The sequence below is a fragment of the Choloepus didactylus genome, chromosome 2 (genome assembly GCF_015220235.1).
Source record: "Choloepus didactylus isolate mChoDid1 chromosome 2, mChoDid1.pri, whole genome shotgun sequence".
NCBI classification, from domain to species: domain Eukaryota; kingdom Metazoa; phylum Chordata; class Mammalia; order Pilosa; family Megalonychidae; genus Choloepus; species Choloepus didactylus.
In genome coordinates this window covers 53132264-53146915 of record NC_051308.1, presented here as the reverse complement: position 1 = coordinate 53146915, position 14652 = coordinate 53132264, and the positions used below count along the sequence as shown (strand labels likewise).

At 38.2% G+C, this 14652-nt stretch overlaps 1 protein-coding gene across 5 annotated transcripts in view; it reads left to right on the top strand.

The window, feature by feature from the left end:
* The window catches only part of CR2 (complement C3d receptor 2), a 34956-nt gene extending 20824 nt beyond the window's left edge, over positions 1–14132 (top strand). For all 5 annotated transcript variants that reach the window (XM_037824820.1, XM_037824819.1, XM_037824821.1 and 2 more), the window contains 7 exons: positions 371–763; positions 1794–1979; positions 2987–3172; positions 3816–3839; positions 4485–4560; positions 9110–9218; positions 13377–14132. In XM_037824820.1, the coding sequence (XP_037680748.1) occupies positions 371–763; positions 1794–1979; positions 2987–3172; positions 3816–3839; positions 4485–4560; positions 9110–9203 (959 nt within the window). In that variant the 3' untranslated portion in view covers positions 9204–9218; positions 13377–14132. The remainder of the gene's footprint in view (positions 1–370; positions 764–1793; positions 1980–2986; positions 3173–3815; positions 3840–4484; positions 4561–9109; positions 9219–13376) is intronic.
* Positions 14133–14652: the final 520 nt, after the last annotated feature.

Sequence of the window (14652 nt, the reverse complement as noted above, 5' to 3'; positions counted from 1 at the left end):
AGTGTTTTGTCACTACTGGCATTGGGAAACAGAGTTGTCAAGTAAGAACGAAGAATTTGCCATGTCTCTGATAATTTGCTAAAGACAGAAAAATATATAGCCTGTACTTCTAGGCCATGGGAACACAGCTATATTTCTTTCTTAATACTTTACCATATTTTCTGAATTTTGGAGGGATTACTATTGCAATACTCATAAAATTAGATAATTTAATAGGGCTCTTTTAAAAAAAGCATAATCCAGTTTCCAAATTTCAAATAATCTTCTGATTATGTATAATATCTGCAATTGCTAGTTTCCTTTCTATATGAATGAATATCATCCACCCTGATGTACAGCTGAAGCAGAATCCCCTAAATCTCTTCTGCAGTTATTCAGTGCCCACCTCCACCAAAGATTCCCAATGGAAGTCACACACACGTGATGGCCAGACACTTTCTATATGGAAATGAAGTTTCTTATGAATGTGACCAAGGATTTGATCTTATGGGAGAGAAAAATATACGGTGCATAAGTGATGCCAAAGGACATGGATCTTGGAGTGGACATCCCCCAGAGTGCTTCCAACCTCCTCCTGTGACTCACTGCCCTAACCCAGAAGTCAAACATGGATTCAAGCTGAATGAAACTCATTCTTCATACCCCCACAATGCCATCATACATGTCGCTTGCAATTCCGGCTTCATCATGAATGGCAGTCACTTGATAAGATGTCATACCAATAATACATGGGTTCCAGGTGTACCAACTTGTATCAGAAGGGGTAAGGTAACTTAGGGGATAAAGTCCGGGAGGTTGTACAGAAGAAAGAAAAATATCCACTTGCCATTATGAATATCCACTTGCCTTTATGCCTAAAGACAAAGCATTAGAAGCCGAGGCAAGTAGGTTGTAACACAAAATAACTGCTTTTTATTCATCTTTTTACTTACCTCATTCTGTTTTTTTACGTTTCCTTTCTAAGCTTGTTGAAGTTATGGAAAGATAACGGTTAACTTTCAAATCAACAGAATCCCCAAAGTTTTTTTTTTTATGGATTTAGAAGAAAAATCAACATACCTTTCTTTTTGCAAATTTTTGGTGGTAATGTTGCTTGATCATTTTATATTTAAGTCTATAATATCATCCAGAAGAACTTTGGGTGTTCTGGAGAATGAAGCTGCCCTTCAACAAACCTATTGAATTGTTTTTCTTGTAACTTTCAGTTATTGTTTGGTAGCTTTATTCCTATTCCTGACTCTCAACAGCTGAGGCCACCATTTCGTGACCCAGCATCTGAATTAAGCTCACAGAATTGTTTGTCCAGCACAGTAATCTTATTTTAATTGAAACCCACCTCCACAGCCCCAAAATGAATGGGGAGCCCATATGACAGGCATCAGCCACTTGAGCCGAGTGATGGCTGCCACTTTTAGAAGGATTTGCCTTTCCTGGCTGCTTCACTTCCTGCCTCCTGTAGGCATTTGAATGTGTGATCCTTAGACTACACCTGACTGCTGTTTAAAGGAAAAAGAAAAGAATACTGCTGGTTGATAGAGTAAAACTGTGGGCTGCATCTACTGATGTTTCATTGTCGCACTTTTGGCAATTTTCTTTTGATCATATATGAGAGAGGTAGGAAATGCAGATCCCTGTCCAGTTCTACTGGGTCTGGGTGGAATGATGGGCTGTTTCAAGATACTAATTAGTTGGCTTGTTGTGTGCCTTCTTTGTGTATCCCTCACAACTAGAGATAGTGTTTGCTATGCGTTCCTCTGTGCTGAATTAAAGATCTTTTCTTATTGGTGTCTAAGCTGTCTTAGGGTGTCAGCTTCCACATAAGATCCCCAATGGGCATCACAGTGGTGAACACATTGCTCGATTTTCCCCTGGAATGTCGATCCTGTACAGCTGTAACCAAGGCTACCTGCTGGAGGGAGAGGCCCGTCTCCTTTGCACCCATGAGGGAACCTGGAGCCCATCTGCTCCTTATTGTAAAGGTGCTTTGTCTATTTTCTTTTCCTATTTCTAAGTCAAATTTAGTCCCAAATAAATATATCCAGATATCCAGTCAGGTGCTATTAACTTAAAATAGCCAAAGAAATATATTAATTGGAAGGCATCAGAACACCCCCAAAATAGGAAAATGGCTTAGGCTATATTTTTTCTGGTGAGTGATCGCTTATGTAGTCATTTAAATATAAAAAGTTGAAGTGCTTATGTAAATGTGACAACTAATTGTATTTACACTGGGGCTATAGTTAGGGTCAGTGTGCATTTGACAAAATACTAATAAAAGCACAAAGATCTTTGGATTGTATTTCCTCTGAGTGGTGGTGGGATTATGGGTAAATATTTTATAAAAGTTTCAGTGTTGTTTTCGATATCATAAACAATACAAATGAAATATGAGTAGTAAGCTAACATTTATTGAGCATTTTACTGTAGGCCACCTACTGTGCACAGCACTTGACATGCATTATCTCATTTAATCTTCATAAGAGCCATATGAGATTGGTGCCATTATTATCCATATTTTGCAGTTGAGGTCCCGGAGGCCTGGAAAGTTTTGTAACTTACCCAGAGTCACATAGCTGGGAAGAGCTAGAGTCAGGATTCAAACTAAGAGGAAGCATAAGTATGTATGAAGACTTAGAGAGTAAGAGTAAAAGCAGATGAAACAGTAGTTTAGAATACATAATATTTACCCATCCAATCCTCACCATTTCTCTAAGAAAGTATTAAAATTATCCCACACTGTTAGCATTGAAACGGAAACACAAAGCAGGAAAATAATCTGGCTTAAGTTATCTAGGAATGATTGAGCTAGATGGCTGACAACAAAAGACTGTGTGTCTAGGAGCTTGTCTTATGGTATTTCAGTGAGGTCTTACTTATTGTGAATGAAATGCGTTGATCTCATAAATCTTTCCATTAAGGGCAGGTTCTCTTCCTTGATAAAAAGTCAAAATGTGACACAGCTTCAATCAGTCTTCTTTAATTTCAGAGGTAAACTGTAGCTCCCCCGAGTCTATGAATGGAATCCAGAAGGGGCTGGAGCCTGGGAAAATGTATCAGTATGGAGCTACTGTCACCTTGGAGTGTGAAGATGGGTATACTCTGGAAGGAAGTCCCCAGAGCCAGTGCCAGGAGGATCAACGATGGAGCCCTCCCCTGGCTGTCTGCAAATCCCGTGAGTGCAAGGGCTTCGAGTGGGAAGCTGCAGCCTTTACCTGTCCCACTGAAAAGAAGAGAATGATGGGGTTCCTCTTGAGGCTGGGGACTCCTGGGTTTTAAATTGAGATAGGCGTGTGACCAGTGGACCAATAAAATAAAAAATTTTAAGTCAGTCGTCTAGTCTAGAAAAAGCGAAACTTTCTGAGGACAGGGGAAATAAGTAAAAGAAAAGAAAATAGACAGGAGCACTAACTTAAGAGGGGCACAAATGCAAAACTAAAACCTTACATTTTTACAGGAGTTGCTGCTGAGACTTCCCTTATTGCTGAATCTTGATTTATAAGTCCTTACTGATTTGGCAGGGGGCTCCAAAAATATGTTAACTAGCCTGTTATAATAGTTAATATTTGCATTCTAACCTGAGAACTCACTGATAATAAAGCTAGAAATATGTTGGGTTTTTCCATACATGACTACCCTAAAACATCTAATTAAAGTGACATAAAAAAACAGTATAGTGTATTATTATATAAGTGGGTACAACCCAGGGTTCCAGTAAGTTTTTATAAATAGATTCAAAAGGGAGCTGAGTGCTAACTTTGGGCTGTATTGAGTTATGCTACTAGACTGATGCTTTCATGATTTTGTATTCTCCTTAGGCCCAGTTACTCTTCTTCTTGCTGGTAAGTCTTCTTAAATACTTGAGAAAACCTCTCATGGTATTTTATAAAATATATAATTAGATCCCTATATCCTACTCAGGTACTATTTTTTTTTCACTTTAATTCATTAAAAATTATAATTTTTGTCATTTTCAGGGTATTTTTTATGTGCACTTTATACTTTTAAAATGTCACTTTTTGGGTAAAGTTGGGTAAATGATTAAAACATGCAGCTATTCCCAATTGTTTAATTGAAAGGTTAGTTTCCATTAACTCTTTGTATTCGGTATGATCATAAGACATTGGTTTATTCAATGCTGTAGCAGAATATATTTCACAATTGAGAGTCAAATGTATATTTTCTAGAACCATCGGATGCTGGTGTCCTGTGCTCCTAATTCCACCTCAGTGACAAGAATGTTACTGAAAGGAACAGAAAAGCTCAACAGAAACTTGATTGGAACCCCGTGGTCATATACTTGATGCTTTAGATTATATATAGACAAGATCAAATCAGGCAAACCCTAAGCCCAAATATGATCATTCAGAAATTCAGTATTTATGGCTGAGAAATGATTTAAGTGTAAATGTCCTGTAACATTTTCCCCACCAAAACAATATAGGGCATGCTTTTCTGGCATGTGATATTCACTTTTTCTTTTCTAGGTATATCTGCAGGTTCAGTATTTCTTATCCTCTTGGTTATTGTCACTTTATGGATGCTATTAAAATCCAAAGAACGGTAAGTTCGAATGTATCCTTGGCCAAAATGCACAAAAGTTTTTTGGCTTCTTGCCTGAAACTAAACACAGAAGCACATGTTATAGGAAATGAATATTGCAATGATGACAATTGGAAAAAGATATATATCCTGAAAGGAAAAGGAAAAAAGAATTAAATCCTTGTTGTCATACTACAAATATTTTGGTATATCTCCATCTGATCTTTTCTCTTTATTCTTTCTTTTCCTCTTTTTAAACTGAATATTTGTATTATAATTTCCTATCTTAAGGTTTTTATTTAGCCTAATGCATGTATTTCTCATGACTTTAAGCATGTTGTCTTTTTTGTTATTTAATAACATCTTATTCAAAATATATACATGTCTGTGTTGAGGAATTTTTAGGTTGCTTCCATGTTTATTTTGATAATAGATAAAGCTATATGGAACACCTTTGAATAAACCTTTTCCAACCTCTAGTTATTTTCTTAGGATAGATTCTTTTTTTAAAAATCATAAACAGTTTTATTCACATACTATACAATCCATCCTAAGTGTACAATCAGTGGCTCTTGGTATAATCACATAGTTATGCATTCACCACTATAGTCAATGCGAGAACATTCTCATTTCTTCCGAAGAAAAAAATCCCATACCCCTCATATCCCCCTATTGTGGATATTTAGCTTTAGTATAGTGCCTTTGTTACAATTAATGAAACAGTGTTACAATGTTACTGATAACTATAGAATGTAGTTTACACTCATTGTATTTTTCCCATATAACACCCTATTATTAACACATTGTAATAGTGGTGTACATTTGTTCTAGTTCATGTGAGAACTCTCCTATATTTATACAATTAACCACCATCATTATCCATTCTGGGTTTTGCTAAGTTATACAGTCCCAGTTTTTACCTCTAGCTTTCCTTCTGGTGACATACACAACTCTAGCTTTCCTCTTTCAACCATACTCACACTCAGCTTTGTTAAGTACACTTACAGTATTGTGCTCCTATGACACATTATTGTGCTATCCATCTCTGAACCTTTACAATCAACCTTATGGAACACTCTGTACTCCTTACACATCAATTGCCCAATCTCTGGCCACTTCCTATCTCTTAGGATAGATTGCTAAATTACGGCAAAGTATATGAGTATTTAAGATGCCTGATAAATATTGCCAAGTGCCTTTCCAGTTTTTTCTAACTTGATCACGCATCAAATAATTAATATATTTGATATGTTGTGTCCTGGACCCCTTTTTCTGCTCCATTGATCTTCCATCACAAATCTCCGTGTTCAGTTAGTATTGCTTAATTCTACCATAGTATCTGGTAGGGCAAGAATCCCCTCACCATAATATCTTACAATTTTTCCCCTCTGGTCTCCTCTTTTTGCTCTTACCAATGACTTTTAGAATCATTTGTCATTTCCTAAAAGCAAACATGTCGTGACTGCATTTATATCTTTAATTTGTGAGAAAATGACTTCTTCACTACACTGTTTTCTCTCTCACAAACCTAGTAGGCCTTTCCATTTGTTCAAGTAATCTTTTCTCTCACTCAGATGTTGTTTTGATGATTACTTAAATAATTACTAGATTTCAGTGTTTTGTTACGTAATGTTTTCTTATCCAGAAATACGATATATTCCTACATTTATTTTTTAATTTATTTTTTTAACATCTGAATCCATCTGGAATTTATTTTGTGCTATGGTGTGTGATATAAACTCACTTTGCATTTTTTTTCCTATACAATTTTTCCAAAACCTATTTTAAGTAAACAATGCCTTTACCATTGATATATAAAATTTCCTTTACCAAATAAATTTTCCCCATTCAATTCCTCCTTAAAATGGGATTGATGTCAGAGATATCTAACATAGATTTGGAACAGATTATGTTCCACTGATGTCCTGTCTCTATGGGCCAGGAATATTCTATTTACAATTATATCTTCATAATAGTTTTGAGTTCAGTTTTTTCCCTTTTTAGACTATTTTGAAGTTTTCTTTTGTTCATTTTTACAGATAAACTATAGAATCATTCATTCTTCCCACCCAAAAATGTTTGAATTTTGATGGGAAGTACCTTAGATGTAATTGGGAAGAACTGACCTGTTCAAACCATTCAATATTCCCTTCCTGAAATATGCTTGACTGATTCAAGTTGTTGTTTTGCATCTCTCATTTAAATGGTTCACTTCATATAGGCCACATAAATTTCTAAGTATCTTCTTTTTCTTGCTCTTTTAAATAGGATTATTTTTTGGTGATGTCTTGTAATTAATTTCAGAAGATATCCAGGAAAGCTTATGTTCATGCAATTACTAATTTGAGTAGTTTTTCAGTGAGTTATCAAGTCTTCTAAGTAGGAAACTTATATTTTCTAAAAATTATTGTTATATCATTTCTTCTGGCTATACATTGAAACTAAGTAATGACAGCATCTATGAACCTGAGCTGTTCGTTTTAGGCCAAAGAGGGTCTAAGTGCGGCAGGTTGAGCCACGGTTTACAATGGGAAATGTGCTTTATAGTGTTTAATAGAATGTATGCCACACAACCCTGGTTTTGTGAGTGGCTTCAGGGGAAAGGGAATTCTATGGCAAATAAGATTGGGAAACACTACATACCAGATTTTTCTTGTTGTGATTCACAATAATCATTAGGATATTTAATGTTTTACAGTAAAGAAGCTTGTTTGATTTTTTTTTTTTTTTTTTTTTTTTTTTGAAAACCAGAGTTTCCCAAACGAATTGGACTACAGAGCTCTTTTTCTCACTTAAAGCTTTTACATCCCAGGGTACTGATGCTCCATTTAACATATTTGGGGAAATCTAGAAAGGTGGTAGATCATCAGAGGCCATCATTGCCATGACAAGAAGTTTGGCCTTTATCCTATAGGACTTTAAGCAAGGAAATAATGTGTTCAGATTTGCATTTTCAGAAGATAGGGCAAGAGTGGGGCCTCAACAAAAGTAGTGGAAGGGACCAAGAGGATGGAACAAATATAAGAAGTATCTTCCATATTAAGAAGAGAGGATTTTAAAGTCTAATAACTTGCTGAATGTGAGTGGACCCAGTGGTTCACTAAAGGAAGAGGGGGCAGTTTTGTGGGGAAGGATGATGAGTTCAGTTCTGGCTTGTTCCTTTGAGGCACCCGTGATGTAGACTTAGGAGAGGAGCCTGCACTCAGGTAGGTGACACTTAAATCACAATTGACTCCATGGACCAAAAAGAACATTTTGGCAAAAACAGGGATGAGAAAAGACCTCAGAGGGAGCATAAAGTTGAAAACGCAGGAAGGGTACGAACAGTCAGAAGTAGGATGGAATCTAGAGGAGAGTAGATTCACAGAAGTCATGAGAAAAGGGTCTCAAAAAAAAAAAAAGTTGGATATCATATTCATGGTCCTTTCTCAGAGGAAGTTAGAAGATAATTTTAGCCAAGAGTAATTAGAAACTTAAATAAATAGGAAATGTGGTCTTTCTCTCTCTTTTTCCTTCATGCTACTAAGTTTGTTATCAGAGTATTGCCATTGCATGTGTAGGAAAATTTGCAAACTTTGGGAATGCTTATAAGCTCAAATAATTAATAATGTTCCAGTATAATTATTAAATATATTAACTTAATTATATCATAGACTATATTTAAGCACCTCAATTGATAAGAACAAATACGTTAAACTAAATTCCTACGTATCATTCACTTATTTCCATTTTCTAACCTATTTTTCTATAATTTTTATAGATATTTGAGTTACCTTAAATACTTTTTGTAATTAAGTTGAGTAATAAATCATTTTAAAATGATCGTATGGTTACAAAATCAAATACTTTTAAAAGCCATCCAAAGAGTTGCTATTATTTTCTAGCCATTTAATATATTTTAATAAAGTTAAGTCTCAGCTTGATCTCAAATTTACATTTTATAATATTCTTAATATACATTAATGTATCTTTCTATAAATTGATCTCTTAAATATGGTAGTGAATGACATGCTATAAGTGACATTAGCTGCAATCTTCCTTCCCCAGTAAGATATAATACTTTATTTCATAGCTCTATGTGATGGTATAATCACATTTTATTATCTTTCACCATTGTGTCAGTAGTTTTAGAAGCACAGTAAATAAATGCTTCCCAAGAATAAAAGTGAAAACATCCTCAAATAGAAAATATTCCTCTTAAGTAGGATTGAAAGATTGTCTAAAAGGTTAAATTTATGGTCAAATCCTAGAATAAAAGTTTCTTTTCCATTTTTTTTTTTTTTTTTTTGTATTTGAGGGTCAAAGCGTTTAGTCATTAAAAGCGCTGAATCTGGATTAAAGCTGCCAAGTGTCAACTTTTGACTTGACACATATAAGCTGGGCAAGTTATTTACTTGTATGTGCCTTTCTAAAACAATGGGGGGTATAACATTTACTTCATAGGACATTTAAGAGGATAAAGTGAGATAATCCATGTGTTGGGACTCATGGTAGGCCAACAACTGTTACATCTTCATAGTATTCATGGTCAATGGGTAAAGATTTCCTTTTTGTTTCCTTCTTCATTTAGCAATTATTATACAAACGCAGGCCCTAAAAAAGGAACTTTTCATCCAGAAACACGAGAAGTATATTCTCTTGATCTATACGACCCAGCAAGCTAACCAGAAGACAAACCGGTATCTAATGAAATTAAAATATTCTTATTAACTTACATGTCAAAATCTCCTTCAGTTTATGTTTATCAATAAGCAAAGAACTAAATATACATGGTTCTGACTGTTGCACATGTCTTTAGTAATCAGGCATAGCAGTTGTTAACTTACCCACTTCATATTGCCAACTTAGATACCTGGTTTTTTTTTTTAACCATTCATCTATTCAACAAATGTTTAAATAGATAGCAAGCTAAATAATAAAATAAAGAAGATTATAAGTACTATGAAGAGAAATAAAGCAGGCAGGGGGTAGGGAGAGCAGGGTGATGGCAAGGCAAGTGCTCACTAAGAAAATGGCATTTGAGCAGAGTCTAGAGCTAGCCATGTTTCCACATGGAGCAAGGACATTCCAGGAAAGGAGAGGAGTAAGTGAAAAGACACTAAGGTGGCGTGTGCCTGGTGTGTTGGAGGTACAGCAAGGAGGCCAGTGTGGCCGCAAGTGGACTGACCAAGGAGAAATTGGTAGGAGATGAGATCAGAGAAATAACGGGGGGTGAGGGGAAGATTCTATAGGCCATGGTGGATCACTGTTATGAACTTGGCAGTTATTCTGAGATGGGAACCATTGGAGGGTTTTAAGCAGAAAAGTGGCATGATCACCTGAACTGCTGTGTTGAAAATAGGCTGTAGGAAGCCAAGGGTTGAAGATGGCCCTCTTTAGAGTTGCCCCTTGATCAGATGTCAGCTATATAGTGCCAGTATTAAGTCTTCTTTTTGTTTTTTGTTTTTTTTTTTTAAGACCATTGTATTAAGGTCTTGGTAGCAACAACAGTTGGGTTTTTTGTTGTTGTTGTTTTGTTTCGTTTGGTATTTACACTGAGTAAAATATGTCAGCCAAGTCAGTCACAATTGCCCATGCCCCTGTGTATATCTTTTATTAATTAGATTATGTCAGGAATAGGAGCTTTGATGGGCAGAACTTGTGCATTAAGTTTGGCATAATTGATGGTTCACTGCCCTTCATTGGTGAAGGCTTTAAGAACTGGCCAAGTAAGGCTGTTGTATGGGGAGATGGTAAGTATAGTGATTTCCTCTTGTAGGTGATCTTGGATTATAGGCCAAAGCCCCGCACTACCTTGTTTCAGGTGATACTGCAGTAATTATCACTTTGATTAGCAGAGGCAGTTCCATCGGAGCCCCTTTTGGCATGGCCCACCAAAGGAGCCAAAGATGTGATTTTATTCCAAGCCACATGCTAAAGCTTCAATACCTTTACCTTTAGTGGAGAAAGTAAGAGTACAAGGTGCCACCACTTCTGTTAGCTGTTTAATACAAATTGTTCCAATAGTCACAACTCCCAGGGGCCCTGGGAACAGGGTCTTTGCTATGCTGGAGGAGGTGGGGGCCCCTGTAGGGTGGCCACCCCAGCCTGATAAGCCAGGATCTGTGACTCTGATGTGAGCCCCCCTCATGTCCTGCCAGTAGCTCCACCCCATCCATACCCTCACGGGTAGCCCTCACTCAAGGCCTATAAGGTTGAGCAAGGCTGCCCAGTAATATGGGGGGAGAGGGCACCCTGTAAAAATATTTTCCATGACTCAGTATCAAAGGGGGCATCCTCAGAGCTGGAGATGAGCTCCTGGTCTCTTATCTGAATGTTCAAAGAAATGCTATGCCCATTGCATTATCTTAGTCTTGTTAAGTATTCGGGTCTCTTTGTTTGCCAGTGGTCATCTGCCCTGTGTCTTTTTTTTTTTTTTTTTTAGCTATAAATATTTAAGTTAGTAGGGGAGAGGCTTAGAGTCTTTAGTGATACTAGCCGGCTGCCTCATTTATTGGGATGAGAGTAGCAACTAGAACTCCACATTGAAGATTCTCCACAACCAATCTGCCCTTTCTCCTTCCCCCTTGAACAAAATTTTTAGTATGGTTCAAATTGCCAATCAAGTAAAATTTTGAGTTTTAGTTTCCAATTTGGTCTCCCTTTGGGGGCCCTGCTTGACCTCACACATGGTGACGGGGAAGGTTTGTGGTTCTTGCAGACTGGACCCATAGGCAACCATCTCTCTCCCTGGGGTGTCCCAAACAACCTCGTGGGTGTTGGGGTTTGTTTCACTTCCATGATGGTGGCGGGATCATTAGGCATGGCCCCAGAGCACGGGAGCACCACACCAGGGCTTTGGCGTGTTGATAAGCAGCAGCAGTGAGTGGGGACCATGCACATTGCTTGGGAGTCTTACATTTCTTAAGCAACTGAGCAACTTAGAAACTTCCTCTGGTGTTTCAATGGGTGCTGGCACAATAGGCTCAAGCCCCTTCTTTTTTGCCTGGTTGTTCCTTAGCCACCTCACACCAGGGGTTAGTTCCTCTCAATCCCATGGGATCAGGGGATAAAGAGCAATAGCAGTGGAGACAGAGACAACATAAGGATCATAGACCCTTATAGCACCATTGCTTGTGGGGTGCCATTGTGCTTCCTGTGGAGGGGATAACGCTCCAGCTAGAAGCTGGGTCCACAGATACAGTAGTTGGATCTCCCACAGTAATCTTCTGGCTGCAGTGGTGGTGCCGGGAGGTCTAGCACTTTCCCTGTGGGTCCATGTGCATGTAGCCCTAGTCGCCTCACTCAGGAGTCCCAGCTTGGGTTGGGGGGTGCCCGCCTCCTGCCTTGCTGGGGGCTCCTGCCGTGGGAACTGCAACAAGACCTCTGTTATGTAGCCAATGTTGCTCTGTGTCATTGTCACCCAATGCCAGTTTTCTCCCGTACAGGAGAGAACTCTGGCCATAGTAGGGCTGGCCATTTGCCCTGGGGAGGACACCTATCAGCAGGACCACCAATTGGGGGAGCAAGGCTGCGGCAACACCCAGCAGAGGTGTCTGGCGGCAGCACAAAGCAACGTGGATGTATTTCAGCAAGCCATGGACCCTTCCCAGATAATATTAGCTATCTAACAGAGCAGTTAGAGGCAAGAGAAGCCAAAAGGCAGTATGCTTCATTCCCCATGGTTGTGACCAACACAGCCTGCTCACTGCATCACTTGCTTCAAATTAGTTAAGTTAGATTTTAAATTTGGGTCCAGGTTGACGTCAGGTGTGACACAACGGGAAACTGAGGCCATGATGCATGAGAAAAAATACTTGGTACTCACAGATCCCAGAGAGAGAGGGGTGCCGTGTGGGGTCGACAGGAAGTGCCATCGGCTCAGGTAGCTCATCTGGCAGGTGGGCAGCACATAGGCAGCGTGAGAGGGACTCGAGGGCTGGTGCCTTTACTGGGGTCTAGGGGTGGAGGTTAGTAGAGCTCTTGCTGGAGTCAAGGATTGGTTAGTTTAAAGCAAACACGCACAAAAAAGTGAAGGGACTGAGGGGTCTGGGGGCAGTGGGGATAGTTTGTTTATCATTTATTAACAGCTGTGGGTTTGGGGTGAGGGGTCGTGGGTGGTAGCTGCAGATGTGGGGTGGGCCCTGGGCGAGTTTATGTCCCGGGGCTGCTTGTTAACTAGGCCAAAGGTGAGTGTTGAGGCGAGGAGCTCAGAGATGCTGAGACACAAACAAAACATTTTGATAGATGTGACCTACCACTGCTGTCCTCTTGGAACTTATTTTAATAAGAAAAATAAAGTCATACATATCAGAATAACTACCATAAACAAAGTACAGAAAAACTGCCATGGCATGAGGACGGAAAGGTTACTTGCTGTTGGTGAGTCACAGAAAGAGGGAAAAGGAAGGATGGGGGAGACCATGCCAGTGATCTCTAAATCCAAACCAGGGGTTGCCCAAGGTAAAGCTATTGCTTAAGCATTTGTTGAATGAAGACATGAATGACTAAGAATGAGAGCCCTGCCTCCATTTCTCCCTCATTTATTTTAATTCATATCTGCCAATATGACAGTTACTATTTGCTCCAGGTCATGTTGCCTGAAGGTCTTAATGGTATGTTAATCAGTGATATGATTGGGTGCAGGAGTTATAATTTCTAAGAATGAATTATATCTATATATGAAATATAATTTCTTTAGAGAGTGAATTTTATTTATATATGATGTATTATAGAATTATATTTATATTACTTATCATTATGAAGAGAGAGAAAAAAGAATGTTAACCCTTGTATTAAAGTGTGTGCTGTCCAGCTGCTATTCATGCTGCCTCCTCAACAGCAATTCTCTCTTTCAGTGCTTCTTGTTGCTTGGAATCCAACTGTACATCATTGGAAAGAAGCCACTCTCAAATCAACAAGCCTATTTATCTGGCCTCAAATCACTCAAATGATTTCATAAGCTATAACTTCCTATAAGTATTTACTTGTCCCTTATTCTCAAGCAGAACAAAGAAATTTTGCTTGATCGTAAAGATGGGAGCCGAGTTTCACTGCCACTTGCTCTTCAAGGACATTCTGAAGCCTCATTTGTAATGTGCCTGGAGCCGGGCTGTGGCTACAAACAACATGCGGCTCTGAAAGTGACACCTACTTTTAAGGAAGGCGTTAACAGTGCTGTCCTTCTTACCTCTTTCCTCATACCTAGCCGGCCCCCCTTTTTTGTTATTTTTACAGCAAACTTACTGTTACCATATACTAGAGGAATTGTTACTCTAGTAAAATGGTGATTCTTGTGCCTACTGCTTTGCTTGGGAAGTCTGCCTTTATTTTAAATAGTAGCTTCCTTCTGTGACATGATTGAACATTCCCCTTTGATCCCCTCATGGTTTGAGTTTTTCTCACAATATATACTTTGTGTTTCCATGATCACTCAGTAATTGCAATTTGCACAAGTTACCTGTACAAATTTATTTTGAAATTTATGAGTCAGAACTTTTGGTATACAGGTCAGGTTTTGGATGTTTTCTTGCCAGTTTTGTCAGTTTTAGTTGCTTGTAAAATTTCATTTAATAATGTATATATTAACCAATCAAATAAATTCTATCCTTAAAAAAGCATTTGCCTTATATGTTTTTTCTGAAGTCAATGAACTCTTGAATAACTTACATAGTCTTAGGGTTTAGGATTTATTACTTACTTAACAGTTATTCATTCTAGTTTCCACACTGTCATTTTAGCCAAATTCTCAACCTACAAACTCAATTCCTTCACCCTCAAGACTTTCTCTTATATTTGTTCAGCCAACACCTTCCCCCAGCCCACTCTTCTTCTCCCAATACCCTAAATCCAGATGTCCTTTCTCTCAATTCCAATATTTTACCTATTGAGAAAATATTGTTGACTAGCTACCATGTGTTTATTCTCCCCACCTTCTCTAGGCTATTTATGTTGTTCAATCTTTTATTCATTCACATTCAGTGCCCTTTTCATTCCCCTACATACTGCTAACTAACTTTCAAGGTCTCTATTCTACCATCATCCCTCCTTCTTAGCAAATGATGAAAATCTCAAGAGGCAATTTCCTCAACTTCTTTTCCCTCTACCTGCAAGCTTATCTATATTCATTCATCC